Raw genomic sequence first — 25476 nt, forward strand, 5'->3', positions numbered from 1 at the left:
CCATTTCCGACCTCCATTTCCTCTTCGAGGTCCTTGAATGTGTTAAAGAGCAAAGAACAATACAGCACAGGTCTTGCAACTCCATCTTTGAAACCTCCAAAAAGGTTTCAGCCCCACCACAACACTGACACGGTTCTTATCAAAGAAACAAAGGGCACTCTGTGACTGCTGGTCAACTGCCTTTATCACCGTGTTTGGCTCATTGTCAAAGGTTTGACATAGCTCTTGTGAAGTGCCATGTGACATTCTACTACATCGAAGGTGCAATATAAATGTATATTTTATTATTCAGATAGCTTGTGACCTTATTAAGTGGTGGAGCACGCTCGAGGGGCCGAATGGCCTATTACTGCTCCTAAATCCTATGTTTGGAAAGTAATTATGATGGAAAACCAGCTGAAGTCATGGCCTTGAACCTTAAGAATAAATTAATGTTTAGGTACATGTTGATGGTCAATCCCTCAAACTTACTTGCATTCATTATTCCTGGTTTTAAAGCATTTTCAGTTTGTTTTAGTATGTAACGCACTCATTCTTTGTCCTTCGAGCTTACAGTGCAGGACCTTCCAGGAATTTGATGGACCCATCTCTAACCCAGAACCATATGGCATCCCACTACAATAAAATTCTCTCTGCAAAAGGTAATGGTCTCATAAGATTGTTATAGAAAAGCAAGTCAGCATGGTATGCTTCACTGTATAATATTGTGTAGTTTATACTTTTTTATATGCCCATTATGAATTTCAAGCCCTCAGAATGACTACAGTATAATTCTACCTTGAGCCAAATTTGCTGACATTTAGCTATAGATCGGTAATTTAGGTCAATTTGAGATATAACATTTGACCACGAGATAGATCCATTGCAAGTCCTGTTGTGCAGTTAAGTACACTAGTGAATATCATCTGAGCAAAATGAACTGGATGACTATATTATAGATCAAATAAATATTATAGATTAAATAAGGATGGCTTCCGGTGATGTCATGTGAAAACAAGATGGATGAAAGATGGCTTCCGGCAGGGTCTTTGTTTTTGATCCCTTTTATCCATTTTTTCGGGGGGTTTTGTTATCCAAACTCATTTACTGGAGTTAGTGAACTGTTTCCCAATGGAGACGTGTCAAAAGCATCGACGAAGAGGTCCTCTGTAAAGGAAGCCCAGGAGGGTAGCACGTCGAAAGAGCTTGAAGGAGGGAAGATGGCTGCCGTGGCCGTTACATTAGACATGCTGGCTGTAGTCATGGCGCAGGAGCTGGAGAAATTTGACAAGTTGATGACAGGCAGTTTGAGCAGCAGGGCAAGGAAATAATGGAGTCACTGTCGAGGAGGCGCTGGGCCCGATTGGTAATCAGCTAGAAAAGACCTTGAATGCAATGAATGCACAAGATAAGACACTGAAGGGTGTGGAGGAGGCCACGTCACAGCATGAGGGGTGTTTCGCCTTGTTGGAAGCGGTGTTGCTGCTCGTGGTGGCCAGCAACAAGAGTCTGAGGCTGAAGGTGGAGGATCTTGAAAACAGATCGAGGTAGTTGAATCTCAGGGTGGTGGGGCTGCCGGAGGGAGTGGAGGGCTCAAAGCCGACCGAGTACTTCTCTGAGATGTTTTCTCGGCTGGCGGGAGGGGATAAGGGGTTTGCCCCTCCGGAGTTGGATAGAGCTCATCGGGAGCTCCGGCAGATGCCATGGCCGAACAAGCCAATGTTTCACAATTATCAGAGGAGGGAGAGGGTCTTGGAGTGGGCGAAAAGGAGCTGCAACATTGACTGGGATGGGCATACAGTTCGAATGTACTAGGATATTGGAACTGAGCTGGCAAAGAGGTCTTCAACAAGGTGAAGATGTTTTATAGTAAAGTAGTCCATTACGGAATGATGTACCCAACTTGTCTGCGGGTCACAATGGATTCAACACCGGAGCTGGCGGAGGCCTTCATCCGGGAGAATAAGCTAGGACCGGTCTGAGGAGGACTGTTGGGGACTATATGGGCTGTTTGTAGAGTGTAGAGTGTTTGTAAAGTGCCTCTCTTTATTATGTTCTTGTGTTTTTGAAGGTTAGGGCTGATGGAAGGAGGGACTGACATGTTTTTTGGAGGGGAGCGAAGCTTGTGAGTGGCGTTCGGGATTAGACATTTTTGGGGGGAGTGGGGGAGGAAGGATTAGGTGGTTGTTTTTCTCTTTAGGGGAGAATTGTAGTGGGATCCTGGTGGGGGCACCTCACTAAAGGGAAGGGGAAGAGGTAGCTAGTGAGTGGGAGTGGAGAGGGGGGAAAAGCTGCGACCCATTGGGCCATGTTGGGTGGGGCACAATGGGTCTAGTTGTTTGTTTGGTTAGTGGGGAGGTGGAGTTGGGTGAGGTCTGCAAGCCTAGGGGTGGGGGAACGGTTCTAGTTGATCAGGGGGATATGTACATGATGGCTATGGATACACTGGAGGGGAAAGCCATGATTTTAGTGAATGTGTATGTCCCGAAGTGGGACGATGTCAAGTTTATGGGATGGTTACTGGCTGCAATACTGGAGTTAGACATGCACCAATTGATTTTAGGGGGGATTTTAACTGTATGTTAGGTTCGAAGCTGGATTGCTCCAGGCTGATGTCGATAACTCCTTTGGGGGTGGCGAGGGTGCTGGCCACATTCATGGATGAGACAGGAGGTGCCAAGCCGTGGGGCTTTACACACCGGGGGAGTAAGGAGTTTTCATTGTTTTCCCTGCACATAAGGTGTACTCGAGGATCAACTTTATTGTTATGGAGTACCCGGTGGTGGTTATTTCTGATTACGCGCTGCACTTGGTGGACTTGGTGTTGGGGGCAGGTCGGGCGCAGCACACGGGATGGAGGCTCGAAGTAGGACTGTTAGCTGATATTGAGTTTTGTGTGAAGGTCTCTTTGTGGAATTGAATGAGAATGGAATGGTCTCGCCCTCCACCTTGGGAGGCATTAAAGGCTGTGATTAGGGAGGAGATCATCTCGTATAAAGCATATTTGGATAGGGAGACCATGAAGGAGAGTCAGGAGCTGGTAGGTGAGATTCTGGGAGTGGACCGAGAATATGCGAGTGACCCGGCGCCAGGGGGCACGCAGGAAGAAGCTGCAAGTCCACAGGTCGGGCGATACGCCAGCTGAGGTGCTTAAAGGGGATGGTGTATGAATATGAGGAGAAGGCTAGTCGCCTTCTGGCTCGCCAGTTAAGGTGACAGGAAGCGACTAAGAAGATTGTGCAGGTAAGGGAGCCGGGGGCGGGGGGTGGGTTGGTTTCTGCCCAGAAAAGGTGAATGGAGTGTTTCAAACCTTTTATGAGGGTCTGTATAGGCCGGAGCCACCAGAGGAGAGGTGGGAGATGATAGAGTTTCTGGAGGGTTTGGAGTTCCCACAGGTGGGTGAGGATTGGCGGTAGGAGTTGGTAGCGCCATTGGGGCTAGAGGAAGTTCGAATCGCTTTAGGGAAGATGCAGTCGGGGAAGGTGCCGGGGATGGATGGGTTCCCGGTAGAATTCTACAAAACGTTCGCGGATCAGTTGGCCCCATTGGTGTTAGGGATGTTCAATGATTCACTGTCATGCTGAGTTCTCTCCTGGAGACGCTGAGGCAGGCGTCTATCACCCTCCTCCTGAAGAAGGATAAGTACCCCATGAAGTGTGGGTCATATCGCCCAATTTTGTTGTTCAGCTTAGATGCAAATATTTTGGCTAACGTCTTAGCGTCGAGGTTGGAACCCCGTCTCCCAGAGGTAGTGGAGGAGGATTAAACGGGTTTTGTGAAGGGCAGGAAATTGTCGGCCAATGTGAGACGGCTACTTAATGTAGTTCTCATCCCAGTGGTGGGACCGGAACCAGAGATGATAGTCTCAATGGACACAGAAAGAACGTTTGATACAGTTCAGTGGAGCTATCGTTTTGCAGCTGTCGTTGTTGGGCCGTGTTCAATGCAATAAGATGAACATCTTGCCGCGATTCCTGTTTTTATTTCAATGCCTCCCAATCGTCCGCCGAAGTGTTTTTTTTCAGCATTTGCAGCAGCTTGTAGGGGGCTTTATACGGGCGGGGAGGTCTCCTTGAATTTGGAGGGGGTTCTTCGAAAGAGAAAGACGGGGGGGGGGGGTGGTGTTGGTTGTTGGGTGGCCAATTTGGAGAAGGTGTTGGGGTGGTGTGGCAAACAGGAGGCTACCTGAATGCAGATGGAGTCGGGGTCATGCAGAGGGTCCAGCTTGGAGGCGCTGGCGATGGCGTGTCTGCTGTTCGTGCCGGCGGAATATACTTCAAACCCGGTGGTTGTCTCCACTTTGAAGATACGGGGGCAAAGCTGTCAGCATTTGAAGCCAGGGACAGTGTCAAGGTAGGCCCCTATCTGCAGGAATCATTTGTTTGAGCTGGCAAGATTAAATGCCACATTTGGGGGGTGGAAAGGGAAGGCCCCACCTTCTCAACGTTGCCTGAGGTGTGGTGATCTTCGGGTTTACTTTTTACTTTACGTACACAATTAAACATAATTAACAAGCAATTAACAAATGGTTCAAGTCAATGACTTTTCTACAGACTGGTAAAGCTTAAGAATGCATATTCTGACATTGCTGAATTCAGTGTTGAGGTTGTAAAGTATCTAATCAAAAAATTAAGTGTTGTTCCTTGAGCTTCTGTTGAGTTTTATTGAAATTGTGTATAAGAAGAGCACAATTGCCCACAAAAGTGTCAGCAAACTAAACACTAATAAAAGTGAAATACTGCTGATTCTGAAATGAAAAGAAAGGCATCTGTAGGAGGGAAATGTATTTTAGTCATCTTTGCTGTATGAGCACTTTGCACTTTGCTGTCAAGCTAGATGAACACTTGTGGGATAAAAGAAAAGACATGTATACCAATAGGGCTAAATGAGGAAGGGTGGAAGGTAACTTGTGTAGATGGAGGGTAGATGGCGGTATAGAACAGTGGAGGTGAATGACCTGCTTCTATGGTGTAGACACTATGTAATTTGAAGATTTTGCTACTGAAAACTTATCTCTCTTTTGAAAATTAATTACATTTTTTATTCTTTCAGCTTCAGTGGATTGTTCTGTTCCAAAAAGCATGCTGTTAAGTGTAAAATGTAAGTAATTCTTTTATTATAAGTGAAATCATTGAAAAATATGACATAGAATAAACACACAAATATTCCCACTGAAAATTGTAGCATTGCAGAGGGCAACCATTTGGTGCATCATGCCTGCGCCAACACTATGAAAGAGCAGTACGCTTGGTCCTAATTTTCCCATAGCATTTTAAAATTTTCATTTTAAAATATCTATCCATTTCCACTTTGAAAGTTTTATGGATCTATTTTCATCATTATTTCTGTTCGGGCACTCCATGTACTATTGGTTGCATTAAAAAAGAAATGTTCTCCTAATTTCTTTCTTTGCACTTTTGGTGAATTTCTGTACTACCAACCAGTGTAAATTGTTTTTCTTGATTTATCTCACCAAAATTTCTTATAATTCCGAACATGCCTATCAATTACAGGCGGCACGATAGCACAGTGGATAGCACTGTTGCTTCACAGCGCCAGGGCCCCAGGTTTGATTCCTGGCATGGGTCACTGTCTGTGCAGAGTCTGCACGTTCTCCCTGTGTCTGCATGGGTTTCCTCCAGGTGCTCCGATTTCCTCCCACAAGTTCCGAAAGATGTGCTGTTAAGTCATTTGGATGTTCTGGAATTCTCCCTCTGTGTACCCGAATAGGTGCCGGAATTTGGCGACTAGGGGTTTTTCACAGTAACTTCATTTCAGTGTTAAGTTAATGTAAGCCAGTGTTAAGTTAATTCTATATCGTATTCAGGAGGTGGGCATTTAACTGGGTATTCACTTGTGCTCATATATATTTAATGTAAGGTGACAATACAGATTATTTAGAAAAAAACTATTTTCTCATCTTTCTGTACAGTAATGGGAGTAATGGGTAATGTTTCGATCTCAGCTGATGTTAATAATAACAATGACCTTTAATTGTCACAAGTATGAAGTTACTGTGAAAAGTCCCTAGTCGCCACATTCTGGCACCTGTTCGGGTAAGCTGGTACAGGAATTGAACCTGCGCTGCTGGCCTTGTTCTGCATTACAAACCAGCTGTCTAGCCCACTGAGCTAAACCAGCCCTTACTACTGGACAATCAGATCCCAGGATGGAACCCGGCTTGATAGATCCCAACTTTTATTTTTTTGTTTAGAGACGTGGATGAACAGAGCCACATGACTGTCGATAAACATTTAACAAAAGAATAAAATATTTATTAAACAAGGAATGATTAATGATAATATACTATTCCTTTATCCGGTTATACCTTTGCAGATATGTGCTGGATTTATAGGGATAACACGTTATAACATTTTTCTTATTCTTTATTCATTTATGGGATGAGAGCATCACTAGCAAGGCTTGATTATTAGCCCCAGGGTTAATTCTATATCTTATTCAGGAGGTGGGCATTTAACTGGGTATTCACTTGTGCTCATATATATTTAAAATTCCAGCCCGCTCTACTTGTCACATCCCCCCGGCCCCATATTCGTCCAGCTTTCATAGGCTGAAGATAGTTAAATGTTTCAACACTTTCCACTGTGTTTGTGAACACTTACCAGAATATGGTAGCTAATGCTGAAAAAAGGGGGCAGTGCTCATCTTCTTCTTCAATCTAGCACTACGAGGAAGCAGTTTAGTGCTGACCATGCTAAACCCCCTCATCCCAACCCTCACTTGTCCCTCTCCCCATTCCATCATCCAATGCCTCAACAATCTCGTAAGAATAATAGCCTTAAACATTAGAAATGTATATTTTTTAAACTTAGATTATACACTTGTTGATTTTCTATCAATAACAAAGGTGAGATTCCCCTTATAATGATTTTGTATTTACCAATGTTTGAGATAAAAATGCCAAAAATATACTTTGACTGCTGATCTTTGCCCTACATCTGAGGGTCTTTTGATTACATACAACAGTGAATACCCTCTTCCAGTGTGGTCCTGTGTTGGGTAAAACGTATCTACTCCATGAATTGCTGAGATCAATCAGCCCCTGCTACTCTTGGCTAGGAAAGAAAAAACAAACCAGCGTTAATATTTCTGGTAATAATTGAGTATTTCTGCTGAAAAGTGCACACATACATCAAGTGGAGATTGAATGGGGGTGGCTTCCTGCCACCATGATCCTCGAGTTGAATTACATTCCTAGTAAAGGCTGACCCATTAGGAATGGCCTTTTGAATGCTGTTCCAAGGGGCAGCACAAGCGTGTGGAACCATACCTCAACAAGGGGCAGCACATTGGTTAGCACTGCTGCCTCACAGTTCCAGGTTGTCGGGTTCAATTCCAACCTCGGATGACTGTGTGGAGTTTGCACTTTCTCTCCGTGTCTGCGTGGGTTTCCTCCGGGTGCTCCGGTTTCCTCCTACAGTCCAAAGATGTGCAGGCTAGGTGGCTTGGCCACGCTAAATTTCCTCTTGGGTTTAGGTGGGGTTACTGGGCTTCGGTGGAGGTGTGGGCTTAAGTAGGGTGCTCTTTCCAAAGGTCGGTGCAGACTCGATGGGCCAAATGGCCTCCTTCTGTACTGTAGGGATTCTAAGTTAGTGTCTTCTAAAGAAGAGAGGTGCAATTTGGAGAGATGCAAACAATTCATTTAAAAAAATGTGTCTACAGTTATGCATGTTTTAAAAATATTTTTAATTTGTGTTTGCTTCATTTGGTTGTGAAACCAAATCTAACTTGAATCACTTGGGGAAAATAATATTTTAATGGCTCGTTGCAGCTATTATGTTTCAAAACAAAAGTTAAGTGTATTGAAGATATTAACATTTTATGGTTTTCATTTTATAATCTATCCTGTTTTCCCCATCATCTGTATCAGTTATTTGCCTTCACTGTTACTTCAGATAAATGAAGTGCAAACTAACCCACCATTTTCCAATATGTTTGCTTATTTCTGCAGCTACGTCAGTGAATCTTCTGAAGTTGCTCACAGTTAAGCTGAGATAATTTGTGAAAAACCTTGCATCGGCCTGCACTAGCACGGCAGCGTGGTTTTGTGAAGGGGAGGTAGTGTCTCACTAACTTGATAGAGTTTTTCGAGGAGGTCACAAAAATGATTGATGCAGGCAGGGCAGTGGATGTTGTCTATATGGACTTCACTAAGGCCTTTGACAAGGTCCCTCATGGCAGACTGGTACAAAAGGTGAAGTCACACGGGATCAGAGGTTAGCTGGCAAGATGGATTCAGAACTGGCTAGGTCATAGAAGGCAGAGAGTAGCAATGGAAGGGTGCTTTTCTGATTGGAGGCTGTGACTAGTGGTGCTCCGCAGGGATCAGTGTTGGGACCTTTGCTGTTCGTAGTATATATAAATGATTTGGAGGAAAATGTAACTGGTCTGATTCGTAAGTTTGCGGATACACAAAGGTTGGTGTATTGCGGATAGCGATGAGGACTGTCAGAGGATACAGCAGGATTTAGATCTTCTGAGACTTGGGTGGAGAGATGGCAGATGGAGTTTAATCTGGACAAATGTGAGGTAATGCATTTTGGAAGGTCTAATACACGTAGGGAATATACAGTGAATGGTAGAACCCTCAAGAGTATTGACAGTCAGGGAGATCTACGTGTACAGGACCACAGGTCACTGAAAGGGGCAACACGGGTGGAGAAGGTAGTCAAGAAGGCATACGGCATGCTTGCCTTCATTGGCCGGGGCACTGAGTATAAAAATTGGCAAGTCATGTTGCAGCTGTATAGAACCTTAGTTGGGCCACACTTGGATGGAGTATCGTGTTCAATTCTGGTCGCCACACTACCAGAAGGATGTGGAGGCTTTAAAGATGGTGCAGAAGAGATTTACCGGGATGTTGCCTGGTATGGAGGGCATTAGCTATGAGGAGAGGTTGAATAAACTCTGTTTGTTCTCACTGGAACGACTGAGTGTGTGTGTGTATCTGCGCTGGTGGAGGGTGGGGATGACAGCTTTGCTGCGACCACAGTGGCATTTACGGAGCTCTCCTCAGAGTTAGGAGTGTGGGCCACCCGAGATGGGCCGGTGCCGTCGGCTGGAGGATGAATGGACAGGAGAATGGACATGTGGTCAGTGGAAGGGATGAGTCAGTCTGTAAGGCATCTCTGCTCACGTTTGACAGCCTGGTGGTTACTCACCTCTGCGGTGTCCGCCAGCCTCTGCGTGGGTGACCGATCTGTCCTCGGCCACACCGGTCACCTCAAGAGCCCAGCCCTCGAAGGAGGTGGGGATTCTTATGTCTGGCACCCCTCTGCTGGTCTGGCACCTCTCCAGCTGATTGTGTGTGAGATTTTCCTGTGGAGACACAGAAGGGGCATCGTTAGCCACACGTGTGGTTCAGTTGTGGGAGAGTGTGTGAAGGTGAGGGGAGGATGCTCCCTGGGGGCGGGGGGCGTTGGTGTCTACTCACTCATGCTGCATGGTGTAGATTGTTGACCTTCCTGCACTGCTGGCCAGTTCTCTTGGTCATACTGTTCTCAGATGGGCATGGCCGAGGCTCTGTGGAGCTCCCCGAGATGAAAGTAAGCATGGCTGAGGCACTGCAGAGCATGTCCCAGTCACTGAGAAGCATTGCTTTTGGATCTGTCAACACCTCAAGTTTAAAATTCTCAAACATTTGTTCAGAGCACATTGTGTTGTCACCTAGCCCTGCCTCTATAACGGTTTGCAATCCTACTTCCCTCTGAGAACTCCGCTTTCCTTGAACACTGATGTCTAACATCACCCTCTTCCCACCTCATTTCTCCTTCAAAAGATTATTTTAAAAACCTACCTCTTTGAACAAGATTTTAGTCAGGCCTCCCAATATTTCTTTCTGTGGCTCAGTTTCAATTCTTGTCTGATTACACTTCTGTGAAGTGTCCTGAGGTGTTTTCCTGTGTTGATAAATGCAAGTTGTTAATGTTTAACATTGATGCCACAATTTTCAGGTTCCACCCAAGCATTTAGTCTTCCCTAGACTGCGTAAAAAATAATCAGAGATTTTGCTTAAAAGAAAGTGCAGCATAAATATGAATTAACACAGTATATATATTTCAAATTGCACCAGAAACTCATATGTAGTTATTGGCAGAGACCTATTTTGCTGCTAAAGCTGTTTGCTGAAATATAGGGCGGGATTCTCCACTCCCGCGCCGAAGTGTCCGCGCGAAACGGCCCCGATCCCGAACGATTCAGGCCCTGACAATGGGCTAGGATCGGGGTCGCGTCATCTACACGCGCCAGACCTTGTCGCCCGCGTAAAGGCGGCGCCGCATAGATGATGCAGCCGGCGCCACATAACTGGCGTCATCAGTGCATGCGTGGGTTGGCCGGCGCCAACCCGCGCATGCGTGGTTGCCGTCCTCTCTAAGTCCGCCCCGCAAGAAGATGGCGGATGGATCTTGCGGGGCCGCGGAAGGAAGGAGGTCCTCCTTCAGAGAGGACGGCCCGACGATCGGTGGGCACCAATCGCGGGCCACCCCACATTTGAGGTATCCCCGGTGCAGGATCTCCCCCCCCCCCCCCCCCGCCCCCGCAGGCCGCCCCCCCCCAGCGTTCACGCACTGTTCACGACGGCAGCGACCAGGTGTGGACGGCGCCGGGGGGAACCCGCCGTTTTGGCCTGGCCCTCGGCCCATCTGGGCCTGAGAATAGCGGGGATGCCGGTGAATCGCCATTTTGGGTGTCTCCGGCCTGCGGCCCGCGGAACTCAACCGGGCCGTTCCCGCCGCTTGGGAGAATCGGGAGGGCGTTGGACCGGCGTCCCGGGAAATTTTGGCGGCCCAGGCGATTCTCCCAACCGGCGCGGGAGTGGAGAATCTCGCCCAGGGTTTTAAAAAATTAATAAATGTTGGATCCATTTGCTATTTTGAAGATGATAAAGGAAATTATGGTAGCAGATTTCTTCAGCTGAAGCACATTAATAGCCATTGAGGTGTCTCAGTTTTTTGCTTCCAAGACTTTGGTTTGGCTTTGTAATTGATTTATAAATTTGTTGCAATCATTGCCAAACTCCAGTCGATGGGCATTCAATTCAAATGCAATTACTGTTTGTAGTAGTATGTTTTATTCCTAATGAAATAGTGTGTCGCTTTGAAAATGAGACAATAGATTGAATTTTCTTCAAATCTCTGCTCAGCAAAGAATTGGAGGATGCAGCTATTAGGAAAGACTGAGCAGACTAGGGCTTTTCTCTCTTGAAAAGAAAGAGAGACCCAAGTTAAATATCTCCCTTCATGTCCCAAACCACTTAATAGCCAATAAAGTACTTTTGAGGTTGTATTGCTGGAAATGTGGCAGCAATGTGTTCAATTGCAGGCTCCCACAAGCAACCGTGAGTCAATGACCAGATAATCTGTTTCAGTGATGCTGATTGAGGGATACATATTAGCCAGGACACTCTGGATAACTCTCCTGCTCTTCTTTGAAAAAGTCTCATGGGACCTTTTGCATCTAAATGAGTGCGCAGATAAGGCCTCAGTTTAAAGTCTCATCTGAAAGACCTGAAGAGAACACTTCAAAGATTCCTGATGGGGATCTTTAGAAGTTTGAAGGGCGTTTGATGGGGTGCACATGGAAAAACTGTATCCACTTGTAGGTGTGTCAAGAAAAAAAGAGACATAAATATAATAAAGAATAATATCACTATTATTTATTCACTCAGAGCAGTGACAATCCTTCTCTGCCATTTGAAGCAAACAGTATTGACACATTTCAAGGGAAATTTGATGCATACACAAGTGAGAAGGGAATCGAGGATGTGTAGGTAATGTGAGAAGAGGCTATTAGAGTGGGAGGAGACTTATGTGAAACATCAACATCAGAACAGACCAGTGGGACAGAATGGCCTGACTTTGTGCTGTCAAGTCTATGTGTGGAATGGCAATGTAGTGGTTATGTTACTATTTTAGTAATCCATAAGCCTGAACCAATAATCAAAGAATGGGAGTTCAAATCCCACCATAGTAGTTGAGAATTTAAATTTAGCTTTAGACTTGAAGGCACAATTTTGAAGTTTGAAAACCTAAAAATTGAGGATAATAATAAGATACTATTGGAGAAAACAGATGGAACAGATTTTCTTTTCATTTATTGGAAGTGGGTGTCACTGGCTGTGTCAGCATTTATTGCCCACCCCTAATTGCCTTTGAGGGGCAGTTAAGAGTCAACCACATTGCTGTGGGTCGGGAGTCACATGTAGACCAGACCTGGTAAGGATGGCAGATTTCCTTCCATAATGGGCATTACTGAACCAGATTATGACAATCGACAATGGTTTCATGGCCATCATTAGACTTTAAAATCAAATTTCACCATCTGCAATGGTGGGATTCAAACCCGGGTCCCCAGAACATTACTCTGGGTCTCTGGATTACTGGTCAAGTGACAATACCACTATGCCACTGCTTCCCCTTATAACTTCAAAGCTCCCCATCGTGGAATTGAACCCCAGTCTCTCGTGTGACAGGCAGGGATACTAACCACTATACTAACACGGATCTCTGATGTAAGTGATTCATTTTAGTTGAAATAATGAAGAGACACAGTACACTATAAAAGGTGATTTATAAAGAGAATGCAAGAAGAAAGAGACCTGGGGATGGTTTGTGCAAAGGTGTTTGAAGATGGCAAGGTAGATGAACAAAGAAGTTATCAAAGCATATGGGATCCTAGGCTTTATAAACAGAGGCATATAATATAAAAACTAGGAAGTTATGCTAAATCTATATAAAAAAACTAGATCAGCCCCAGATGGATTACTGTGTCCAATTCTGGGCATCGCACTTTAGAACGAACGTGAAGGCTTTGGAGAGGATGCAGGAAAAATCTGCTAGAATGATTCCAGGCCTGGTGGATGTTATGGTTACAAGGATAGACTGGAGTAACAGGGTTGTTTTATTTCATGCAGAGAAGGGAAAGATTTGATAGAGGTGCTTAAATAATTAAGATAAATTGTTTCCAGTGGCTGAATCGTCTATCAGGAGGCCACCGATTTAAGGGGATTGATGTTTTAAAAATCTAGGAGCAACGTGAGGATAAACATTTATACACTGGAATACACTGCTTTCGGGCAGCATGGTTGCACAGTGGTTAGCACTGCTGCATCACAGCGCCGTGGTCCCAGGTTTATTCAGGCTCTGGGTCACTTGCCGTGTGGAGTTTACACATTCTCCCCGTGTTTCCCACAACCCAAAGATGTGCAAGCTAGGTGGATTGGCCATGCTAAATTGCCCCTTAATTGGAAAAAATGAATTGGGTACTCTAAATCTAAAAAAAAATAGAACACACTGCTTTCTAGAGTGGCGGATGTCGATTCAATGGTCGCCTTCGAAACTGAATAAATATTTGAAGGAGAAAAAAATGCAGGGATATGGGAAAGATCAGATCAATAGGACTAACCGATTGATCTTCAAAATAGGTGGCACATAATGATGGGCTGAATGATGTATTTTTGTGCTGTACAGTTCTATGATTCAAATTCTATGGTGAAATATTGCTATTTACCACCAGAACCTATACACTATCCTGTCACCTCTAAAATCAAAGTTTGAATTCATCCCAAACTGGTGTAATCTTCTCACTGCTGGCTAAAATGATTGTGCACAAAATGAGTTTGGGATCATTGCAGCCCAATTCCACTTTGGCATGTGACTCTAATTTGTCAACCTAATTTATAATTTCACTCCAAGTATTTATCTTAGTTGAATCTTGATATAATCAGTCCCACCTGCAAATACTTTGGAGTAGTACCTTGCAGTTATATTGCTCTTACAACTGGAATCTTACCTTGATGGTGACGGATCTTTCTGCATCTCCAGGTATGCCACCTGTTATCAGAGGCACTAGCTTTTAGCATAGCAATTTGTTATCTGATGACATTAAAGCTAAACCATCTCCCCAATCAGATGGAGATTCAGTTTCCCTGTTGTCTATTCTCTTTTATCTGCAAGCTTGATAAGTCACTCGAGTAGTTTGATTGCTTCAAACAGAGCTGAATATACTTCACCAAATGTCTTTGCTTCAGTTTGTTTCAACTGCTGCAACCCAACTGTGCACCAAAATCTTTTGGAGAAGATATTGAGCCAGTGGGGAACCCTTGTGTCATCTAATCCTAGCTCTGTGGGAGACTGACACCATTTTATGAGACAAAGCAATAGGAAGAATTTACACTGAGTAACCTAGACTACAGTGACTATGTGTTAGAAGTTGTCTTTGCAGTTTCCATGTACATAATGCATTAGAATATTTATTGATCTTGTGTACTGCCTAGCCGTAGAATATGCATTTGGCTTTCTGGAAATAGGGAGTTTTCCTCTGATTTTGGAGGTGCTTGCATACTGTGCATTCAGATCTAATCCTTTGTTCAACCTAGGAGCATGATGTAACATTATTGTGATACAGTTACCCCACTGGTAAAGTCTCATTTGGAACATTAATCACAGTTTTGGGCATTGTACCTTCAAAAAGACATTGATGCACAGTTTATTGTGAATATCAGAAATGTTTAAATATTTTGAGGAAAATGGGGATGTTGGGCTTTTTTTCTGGGGAAGCATTATGCCATTGTACAGTCTATAGCAATACATTAAACATGTTGGATAAAAAATTGACTTGAAGACACAAAATGAGTGGTATCTAAGCAGCTTCCCATTATATGTAGCACTGGATATTAAGTTCTACTGTATTTAATGGAATTAAATATCGGCTGACATATTATGGGTAGTGATATTATTATGATGGGGCGATATTAGATATTTGGGTCTAGAAATAAGGTCCAAAAATGAAGCAGACAATTTAAAGATTTAAACAGAATGAAGAAAAAATAGCAGCAGAGTCAAAGGGATACGCCTATACCTGGCTGAGTCACATGCTCCCATTCAAACTTAAAAACTCATCAGGGAATGCATAATGTGATTCATCAGAGACCCACTGTCCTTTGAGACATTCCTGCATGACCAGACATTAATAGAGTCTGAGGACCTAATGGTCTATTAATGGAAATCTAGTTGCATATGGATGGACTAGCTCCGGCCTTTTGTGTAGATGGGAATTGGCTATCAGCCAAATAATGAGAATAAATTCAGGTTTGACCACCTCTGGGAAGAATCTTTGTTTGAAGGGATGGGAGGAGCTTAGAGAGAGAGAGAGAAATCCTTTTGGGAATGTGATGAATGGTTACTGTACTACTGTACCCTTGTCATCATGTAAGGTGATGTGCTCTTTAAGACCGGTCTTGGAACCCTGGGGGACTCCGTCTCTGGCTCCACCCACCTGGGAGCCGTATATAAGGGGCCACTTTGTGGGCGGCACCCAGTAAGCACCCGTCTCAGCACCAGGCTAGTTCTTAGCTTATTAAAGCCTTCTTTACCGTTTTACTCTCTAAGCGTCGTTATTGAGGGTACAACAGGGAACAAAGGCAAGAGAGAAGCATGGAGGCAACCAACGAAGAAGTCATGAAAAAGCCACAGAGGGAAGTCAGGGAAAAGGCTATTTTGAGGAGTGAAAGACAAGAGTTGAACAGCCAGCAGGACAGTCAGGAAACCTGGAAGCATGAGGCTGTGGCGAGCAGCCAGTCAAGTGATGAAGCCTGCTGCTAAAAGATGTAAGCAGTCGTAGAACATGTCATGACAAACTGCCTCAGAGAGAGCATGCTTTGAAAAGGGATTCTGAAAGAGATGTCCCTAACAGAAGAAAGATTGCTTCCCAAATCAAAGTGCTGCCTTTGCCTGGATGTGTAAGTGGAACAAGAGCTGGGCTTTAATGGCAAGTGTTGTTTAATGGGAATTTGTCTGTTAAAGTTAAGAAACTACATATCTGTTAGTGTTAGAACTGAAAAGTTTTAAAGTTTAAATATTGTTTTCTTTTCTTTGCATAAAGTTTTGTTTATAAGATAACAAAGCCCAATTTATTTTCTGCACAGTCTTAATTCAGTATCTTAACCTTTGTTGAGGTCTGACAAGGCGTCCATAACAATATGATAATACTCATTTTGCATCTCTGCCCAAGATCAATTTCTACTCCTGGCGTCGATTGCTTTGACAAAGTATTGTTTCACGTGGTCAGCAATGTGAAAATTTGTGCTCCAGTGGCACAATCGGTTAGCTAGCGGTACTTATACAGCAATGCTTAAATTTCTTCAGAATTTGATCAGAAAATACTTGTGCAGGAATCTCAATCAGTGTGTGCTTTCACACACTTCATATATTGTGGTGCCCTTGCGTTTTGAAGGAATGATGGCGGTACCTTGTACAAGTGGTCTATTTGTCCTGGCTGCCCATATTAAGTTTGTTTACTGGTGCAAATATGATGTCATACCATTCTTTGGTACTGTCATTGTGACAGCTACAGCCAACAAAACATGGCTGGTTGCTCTCGGAAGTGAGCCAAGTAATTTGACTGGCACAGTACATCAGATTTTATTCCAAATTCACATCTCTGAGGTGTTTTTGAAGTGAACATGTAAACATAACAAACAATCAATTTGATCTTAAATTGCTTCTTTTCTCAAGACAAAGACCAACTGAAGAAGAAAAATCTACAAACCAAGTACCAAAGGGGATTAATCTCAGCCAGATCGGAATCTTGGTCTAGCTCTGGTAGCAGTGGGAGTTTAACTGTAACAGAATCTATCCAGGTATGTTCACTGATGACGAATGTTAATTGATCCTTCAGAGTTATTTTGTTTTACTGCTCAATAGATAGCCATATAAAATTATGTTTAAAAGAAATACTAACCCTTATTGAGTTTGCCAAAATAACTCAGTACAGGTAGTCCCTCAGACCTATGACAAGATAAGTCAAAATGTCGTATGTCGGAACCAGTTTTCCCATAAGAACAATGTTATAAATTGAGGATTGGTTCTTGGACCAAGTTTGATTACCATTTTTTCACCAAAATAAACCAGAATTTTGTATTCCCTTCAATTATAAAAAATTAATATTATAAAATATAAATTTTAAGAAAAAGTTTAGAAAGACAAGGGGTCCAATTTTCCCAAATTTGCATAGTGTGTGTTGGATCAGGATCTCACAGCCGGCTGGAGGGGTGAGACCCAAACATGTCGGCAAAGCTGAGGTTCTAAGATCGGGGCGGCCATAAACTCAGTTAAATTTAAGCCCACCCCCCCTCCCCTCCGAAGCATCAGGGCACCCCCCACCACAACACCAAAATCGGGACACCCCCACCCCCACCTTGCAGACATCGGGGCTCTCCCCTCTTTCCTCCCCCCACCACACATAAAGGGAACGCCCATCTCCAAAGGAGGAGGATAAACCCCCTCCCTCATCTCACCAGAGCCCCCCTTGGCACTACCCTTAACACGCTCACCTCAATGATTCCTTCCCTGGTCAAGCCAGGGTGAATCTTTCCGAGTTCTTAAATTCCTTCTGGTTCCCCCTCTTTGACGAAGGGGATCAGCTGCCATTAACATTCTGATTGGTAGCTAACACAGAATGGCTTTTTCCCTGATGCTCGTAGCAGTTGCTGTTGTCTCTCTGTTTCCGTTCAAAGTCTGAGGCAGAAAGTCTGCAATAGCAAGAACACCTACCTCTGCCTTTGTTTTCAGATGTTAAACCTGGTACATGCATTTCATTAGCACACGGCCTGGCCCCCGACCTCCATAGTAACAAAGTCACACAGGTTTATTGTAGAGCAAAATTCATACCAGACCACTTGACTCTCTTTGTTGCACCACTTTACCTTGAATGTTAAAAAATAACCAGCTTATAAAATCTCACATTTGCAAAACCCTCCCTGTAAAACAGAAGTATTACATTTTCTACAAAATCAAAATATAACATTTTAAACCCCTTAACAGTTATCTTGCTACATACAGTACAACTAATATTTTCCCTTGTCACATCTTGTCATGAATGGGGATGCACAATTAAACGGGAGGAGGAGACTGAATAAACATCTCCATGCACCATGATGCCAAAGTCCAGAATGTGAGAGCAAAAGACCAGGCTGAAACATTTGCAATCCTCTTCAGCCAGAAGTGCTGTGTGGATAGTGCATCTCCACTTCCTTCTGAGGTTCCCACACTAACAGAAGACTGTCTTCAGCCAACTCCATTTATTCCACATGATATCAAAAAATAGTTGAGTGTGCTGGATACTGCAAAAGCAATGGATCCTGAAATCATCAACATTAGTACCACATATATCCCTGGCAAGAACTATCTCCAACAGTTAGTCTAACCACAACTCGACATTCAACGGCATTATCATTGCTGAATCCCCCAACATCATCAATCTGTGGGAGGAGAAGAGGTGATCAGCACTGACCAGGAACTTAATTAGACCAGCCACATAAATATTGTGGCTAGATTGGGTCAGAGTCTGGGTATTTTGTGACAAGTGATTTACCTCCTGACTCCCAAAGCCTTTTCACCATCTACAAGGCACAGGTCAGGAGTGTGATGGAAAGCCTGATTGAGTGCAGCCCCAACAACACTAACTAAACTCAGAACCATCCAGGACAAAGCTGACTAGCCACCTTGAAAATTCCCTCCCTCGTATCTGCGGTGTTGCTGTCTACAAGATGCAGTTTGATACAGATGCAGGGGCGGCACGTTAACACAGCGGTTAGCACTGTTTCTTCACAGCTCCAGGATCCCAGGTTCGATTCCCAGCTTGGGCCATTGTCTGTGCGGAGTTTGCACATTCTCCCCGTGTCTGCGTGGGTTTCGTCCGGGCGCTTCGGTTTCCTCCCACAGACCAAATATGTGCGGGTTAGGTGGATTGGCCATGCTAAATTGCCCTTAGTGTCCAAAAAGGTTAGGTGGGGTTGCGGTGATAGGGTGGAGGTGTGGGCTTAAGTAGGGTGCTCTTTACAAGGGCCGGTGCTGACTCGATAGGCCGAATGGCTTCCTGTACTGTGAATTCTATGATAATACATCTCATGACTCCTGAACTCTACTGGCTTGACGAACAAGGTTAGCAAGTTAATATAAACACCATCACCTGCCAGTTCCTTCTAAGTCACATACCACCCTGATTTAGAAATATTTCCTTTGCTCAGTCAATATCCTGGAACTCCCTCTTTAAGAGCATGTGGGTGTACCTACAAAACAGGCATTGCAGCGGTTGAAGAAAGCACCACACCTACACCTCGTGGGTAATTAGGGATGGACAATGAATGCTGGCCTTGCTGGTTATGCCCACATCCAGTGAATTTATTTTTAAAAATAGTCCATAAATTTTCTCCGTTTTGATTTTTTTAATATAAACATTTTATTGAGGTATTTATGGTTTTATAACAATAACAGAAGAAACAGTGTACATACAAATAACCGTTAATTTTCCCCAAAGAAGTTGACGAACGGCTGCCACCTCCGGACGAACCCTAACATTGACCCTCTCCGGGCGAACGTGATTTTCTCCAGACAGAGAAAGCTAACCATGTCAGTTAGCCAGGTCTCCGACTTTGGGGGCTTGTGTCCCTCCAAACTAATAATATCTCTCTCCGAGCCACCAGAGAGGCAAAGGCCAGAACGTCTGCCTCTTTCTCCTCCTGGATTCCAGGGTCTTCCGACACTCTGAAAATCACCACCTCTGCACTCGGCGCCACTCTTGTTTTCAAGACCTTGGACATGACATCCGCAAACCCTGCCAGAATCCCCTAAGCTTCGGACATGCCCAGAACATGTGGACATGGTTCGCTGGTACTCCCGCACACGTTGCGCACCTATCTTCTACCCCAAAGAACCTGCTCATCCGGGCCACTGTCATGTGAGCCCGGTGAACGACCTTGAACTGTATCAGGCTGAGCCTGGCACATGATGTGGATGCTTTGACTCTGCTCAACGTGTCCGCCCAGAGACCGTCCTCAGTCTCTCCTCCTAACTCCTCTTCCCATTTGTGTTTCAGCTCCTCGGTCTGTGTTTCCTCTGACCCCATGAGTTCCTTATAAATATCTGAAATCGTCCCTTCTCCCACCCACATTCTGGAAACTACTCTATCCTGTATCCCCTTGGTGGTAGGAGCAGGAAGGTTGAGACCTGCCTAGGAAGTCCCGCGCCTGCTGGTACCTAAACCCGTTCCCTCCCGTCAATTCAAATTTATCCTTCAACTCCCTCAGGCTGGGAAAGCTCCCCTCTATAAACATAGCTCCCATCCTCTCGATCCCTGCTCTCTGCCATCTCCAGAACCCTCCATGTAGCCTCCCCGGGGCAAACCCGTGATTATTGCAGATTGGAGACCAGACTGATGCTCCCACATGTCTCCTCCATTGCGCCCAGACTCTCAGGGCTGCAACCATCGGGGCTGGTGGAGTACCGTGGCGGCAGGAACGCCAGAGGTGCCGTTACCAACGCCTCCAAACTAGTGCCCTTACATGATGCTGCTTCTACTCGCTCCCACATCGACCGCCCCCCCCAATCACCCACTTCCTAATCATGGCTATATTCGCCACCCAGTAATCATTACTAAAGTTCGGCAGCGCTAGCCAGCCCTCTCTCTCTCTCTCCCCCCCCCCGGCTGCGCTCCAGCATCCACTTTTTAACTTGCCCGTCCATATAAAGCCAGAGATCACCTTGTTGACCCGTTGAAAAAAGGAACGTGGAATAAAGATGGGGAGACATTGAAACGCAAACAGGAATTTTGGGAAGACCGTCATTTTCACTGTCTGTACCCTCCCAGCCAATGACAGCGGGAGCACCTCCCACCTTCGAAAATCCTCCTTCATTTGGTCTACTAGTCTGGCCAGATTTAGCTTGTGCCGCCGTTCCCATTCCCACGCCACCCGGATGCCTAGGTACCGGAAGCTTCACCGCTCTAAACGGCAGCTCCCCCAATCGCCTCTCCTGCACTCTTGCCTGGATTGCGAATATCTCGCTTTTCCCATGTTCAATTTGTAACCTGAAAACCGGCCAAAATCCCCCAGAATCCTCAATTTCTTCCAGGATCAGCCCCTTCCAGCCCCTTGAAGCTCTCAACACAATTGCCAGCGGCTCTATGGCTAGTGTGAACAACAGCGGGGAAAGGGGGCATCTCTGCCTCATCCCCCGGTGCAGCCTAAAAATAGCCCGATGTCAACCTGTTTGTCCGAACACTCACCACGGGCGCCTGAGACAGCAGCCTGACCCAGTCAATGAAGCCCCGTCCAAATCCAAACCGCCCCAGTATCTGCCACAGAAAATCCCATTCCACCCGATCAGATGCCTTCTCTGCGTCCATTGCGACCACTACCTCTGCGTCCTACCCTCTGGGGGCATCATAATTACTTTCAGCAGCCTTCTTGCGTTGGCCGCCAACTGCCTCCCCTTAACAAATCCCATCTGGTCCTCCCCAATCACATCCGGAACGCAGTCTTCAATCCGTGAGGACAAGATCTTAGCCAACAGTTTGGTGTCTACATTTAATAGGGAGATCGGTCTGTAGGACCCGCATAGCTCCTGGTCGTTTTTTTTTGTTAAACTCATGTTATTCAAACTTGTATCAAAGTAGCTTACAGCAAATAAACACCCCCGGGAAACATTCTTCCCAACAATCAACCAAGCAGTTTGTACGGATTGTTCTCCTTTTTCATCCCCTCACCCCCCTGCAACGAACAGCTCCTCAAACACGGTCACAAACATCCCCACCTTTTCTCAAACTCCCCTGCTGAGCCCCTTAACTCGTACTTTATCTTCTCTACAGCTCCTGGTCTTTATCCCGCTTCAGGATCAATGAGATAGTGGCCTGTGACATCGTCGGGGAAGCCCCCCCTCTATCCCTTGCCTCTTTAAATGTCCTCATCAGCAGTGACCCCAGTATCCCAGAGAACTTTTTGTAAAACTCCACTGGGTACCAGTCCGGTTCCAGGGCTTTACCCGACTGCATGGCCTTCAGCCCTTCTGCTATCTCTTCCAACCCAATCGGGGCCCCCAGCCCTTCTACCAACTCTTCGTCAAACTTCGGGAACCTCAGCCTCCCTAAGAATTACCAAATTCCCTCCGGCCCAGCTGGGGGTTCCGACTCATACAGCCTGCTGTAGAAGTCCTTAAACGCCTTATTGATCTCAGCTTAATCTCCGACCAGGTTCCCATCCCTGTCCTTTACTTTCCCAATCTCCCTGGCTGCCTCCTGTTTTCTAAGCTGCTGCGCAAGCATTCTACTGGCCTTCTCCCCATATGTTACCTTTTTTCATGACTCCAGTGTTCCTCATACTCAGAGTGGCAGAACACTTTGGGTGTTTGAATGTTCCCTCTGCGGTAGCTTTTTTTCATTCATTGCTAGGATATGGGCAGCGCTGGCTGGCTGAACCAGTATTTATTGCCCATTCCTAATTCCCTTGAGTGAGCTACTAGGCCATTTCAGGAGGCATTTAAAAGTCAACCATATTTCTGTGGATCTAGAGCCATGTGTAGGCCAGACCAGGTAAGGATGGCAGATTCCTTCCCTAAAGGATGTTACTGAACCAAATGGGTTTTTATGATGATTGACAATGGTCTTGTGGACATCATAGAACCATAGAACCCCTACAGTGCAGGAGAAGACCACTTGCCCTTTGAGTATGCACCAACCCTTCAAATGAGCACTTTAGGATTTTTTAAAATTCCAGATTTTGAATAAATTCAGTTTCCGTTATCTGCCATAATGGAATTCGGGCTCGAATCCCCAGAGCATTATCCTGCTTCTCTGGATTACTAGTCCGGTTTATAAGCTGGTTATAATTGGCAGTATATACAATGTCATCCAGCAGCGCCTGAAATTCCATTTAAAATTTAGTTCCACTCTTGTCCCCAATGCATTCTGTGCATACAAGCTGACAGAATTCAGATTTACTGCTCCACCATTTATCTTGGTCCTCTTTTATTGCCAGAAAGCTTGTACAGCAGCAGTCTTGGATGAACTCCAATTTCCTCCCAATTTAATTCTGGGAAAACCAAAGCCCTGGCCTTTAAACCCTGATATAAAATCTGTAACCTTGTGACTAATTCCGTCCCTCTTGCTGGCCACTATCTCAATCTGAAACAGACTGTTTGGAATCTCATTGGCCTGAATTTTCAGGATGGTGTGCATTTGTGCCCATCATCCTGAAGTCGGCAGGGCACACATCCCCGCTGCCTCAGATAGGCCCGCTGCCATTTTAGACTCATTGAGTGTTGATTGGAAGGAGGTGGAACTTCTGTCGTCCTTGAACTGTAGTCCCACTTTAAAGAGCTGTCAACCAATCAGATGAGCCGACAGCTCTCCAACCCCTCCAGTCACGGCGCTGAAGTGACCGGAAGAGGTACTGCAACGCCGTGTCTGAGCCTTAGTCCCGGGACTGCACTTCAAGTAAGTACAGAGTCCCAGTGAGGGGAGGGTAGCAGATGCCCTGGAGAGTCCGGAGCATTGCGATCTCGGTGTTGGAAGGATGAGGGGTGGGGTAGAGCTCTCTGGTCCCTGAGACGAGGATGCACCCTGTCTGAAAGAGCCTCCGATTGAGGAACCTCACCTTCCCGCCTGTGATGAAGGATGGAAACATTTTCAGTTTCCCACTCTCAGTCATCAGGCACCTGCAAGACTAGAATTTGAGGGTGGGCAGGTAAAGGCCCTCAAGTGGGCATTAAGTGGCCACTCAAAGGGCCTTAAAAGGAGCATGGGATAGCTTCCTGTCCAAGGCCCTGCCCGTGCCACCATAAAATCACATTTGGGTCAAGGTGTCAAAATCCCAGAGGGAATCCCATCCGTGCAATTTTGTGTCCCCGCCCTGCCTCAGAACCTGCCAGAGGGGGACTGTATTCTGGTCCTTGTCTTTTTCAACCCCAATCTAAGCTTTTACTCTTAAATCCTTGGCATCACAAAGACATCACCTACATTTGCCGCTATCTCAGCTCATGTCTTGCTGAAATCCCTGAGGATTCTTTGCTGCCAGTCCGGATGAAATGATCAGTCGAACACGTCGTTACTTTAACATATGTTTATTTCTCGGCCGGGGCGAAGACCACTATGTCTCTTGAGAGTTACAACAGCAAGCCAAAATCAATACATCTAAAAGCAGGATTTATACATGTTTGGTTCATTTCTGAGGGCAGCTCCCTCGCATTCCATTTGTGCCTTTTATCTTAATTATGATTATTTTCAAGATGTGGAGATGCCGGCGTTGGACTGGGGTGAGCACAGTACGAAGTCTTACAACACCAGGTTAAAGTCCAACAGGTTTGTTTCGATGTCACTAGCTTTCGGAGCGCTGCTCTTTCCTCAGGTGAATGAAGAGGTCTGTTCCAGAAACACATATATAGACAAATTCAAAGATGCCAAACAATGCTCGGAATGCGAGCATTAGCAGGTGATTAAATCTTTACAGATCCAGAGATGGGGTAACCCCAGGTTAAAGAGGTGTGAATTGTCTCAAGCCAGGACAGTTGGTAGGATTTCGCAGGCCAGATGGTGGGGGATGAATGTAATGTGACATGAATCCCAGGTCCCGGTTGAGGCCGCACTCATGTGTGCGGAACTTGGCTATAAGTTTCTGCTCGGCGATTCTGCGGTGTCGCGGGTCCTGAAGGCCGCCTTGGAGAACGCTTACCCGGAGATCAGAGGCTGAATGCCCTTGACTGCTGAAATAGTCAAGTTTCAGTGGATATGTTCCATCCAACCATCAGACTCACCATGGACTACTCTCCAAAATCAGTTGCATTCTTGGACACACTCGTCTCCATCAAGGACAGTCACCTCAGCACTTCGCTTTACCGCAAACCCACGGATAACCTCATGATGCTCCACTTCTCCAGATTCCACCCTAAACACATTAAAGAAGCCATCCCCTATGGACAAGCGCTCCGTATACACAGGATCTGCTCAGACGAGGAGGAGCGTAACAGACATCTACAGACGTTGAAAGATTGCCCTCGTACGAACGGGATATGGCACTCGACTCATCGATCGACAGTTCCAACGCGCCACAGCGAAAAACCGGACCGACCTCCTCAGAAGACAAACATGGGACACAACCGACAGAATACCCTTCGTCGTCCAGTACTTCCCCGGAGCGGAGAAACTACGTCATCTTCTTCACAGCCTTCAACACGTCATTGATGACGATGAACATCTTGCCAAGGTCATCCCCACACCCCCACTACTTGCCTTCAAACAACCGCGCAACCTCAAACGAACCATTGTTTGCAGCAAACTACCCAGTCTTCAGAACAGTGACCACGACACCACACAACCCTGTCATGGTAATCTCTGCAAGACGTGCCAGATCATCGACATGGATACCACTATTACACGTGAGAACACCACCCACCAGGTACGCGGTACATACTCGTGCGACTCGGCCAACGTTGTCTACCTCATACGCTGCAGGAAAGGATGTCCCGAAGCGTGGTACATTGGCGAGACCATGCAGACGCTGCGACAACGAATGAACGGACATCGCGCAACAATCACCAGGCAGGAATGTTCCCTTCCAGTCGGGGAACACTTCAGCAGTCAAGGGCATTCAGCCTCTGATCTCCGGGTAAGCGTTCTCCAAGGCGGCCTTCAGGACCCGCGACACCG

At 45.6% G+C, this 25476-nt stretch overlaps 1 protein-coding gene across 5 annotated transcripts in view; it reads left to right on the forward strand.

The window, feature by feature from the left end:
- The window catches only part of spata7 (spermatogenesis associated 7), a 68542-nt gene that overhangs the window by 10278 nt on the left and 32788 nt on the right, over positions 1-25476 (forward strand). For 2 of the 5 annotated variants that reach the window (XM_072491494.1, XM_072491503.1), the window contains exons 2-4: positions 556-641; positions 5032-5079; positions 16515-16639. In XM_072491494.1, the coding sequence (XP_072347595.1) occupies positions 556-641; positions 5032-5079; positions 16515-16639 (259 nt within the window). Of the gene's footprint in view, positions 1-548; positions 642-5031; positions 5080-16514; positions 16640-25476 lie in introns of all 5 variants that reach the window. The other 3 variants (XM_072491512.1, XM_072491523.1, XM_072491531.1) reach the window with 2 other exon arrangements.

The sequence above is a fragment of the Scyliorhinus torazame genome, chromosome 2 (assembly GCF_047496885.1).
Source record: "Scyliorhinus torazame isolate Kashiwa2021f chromosome 2, sScyTor2.1, whole genome shotgun sequence".
NCBI lineage: Eukaryota > Metazoa > Chordata > Chondrichthyes > Carcharhiniformes > Scyliorhinidae > Scyliorhinus > Scyliorhinus torazame.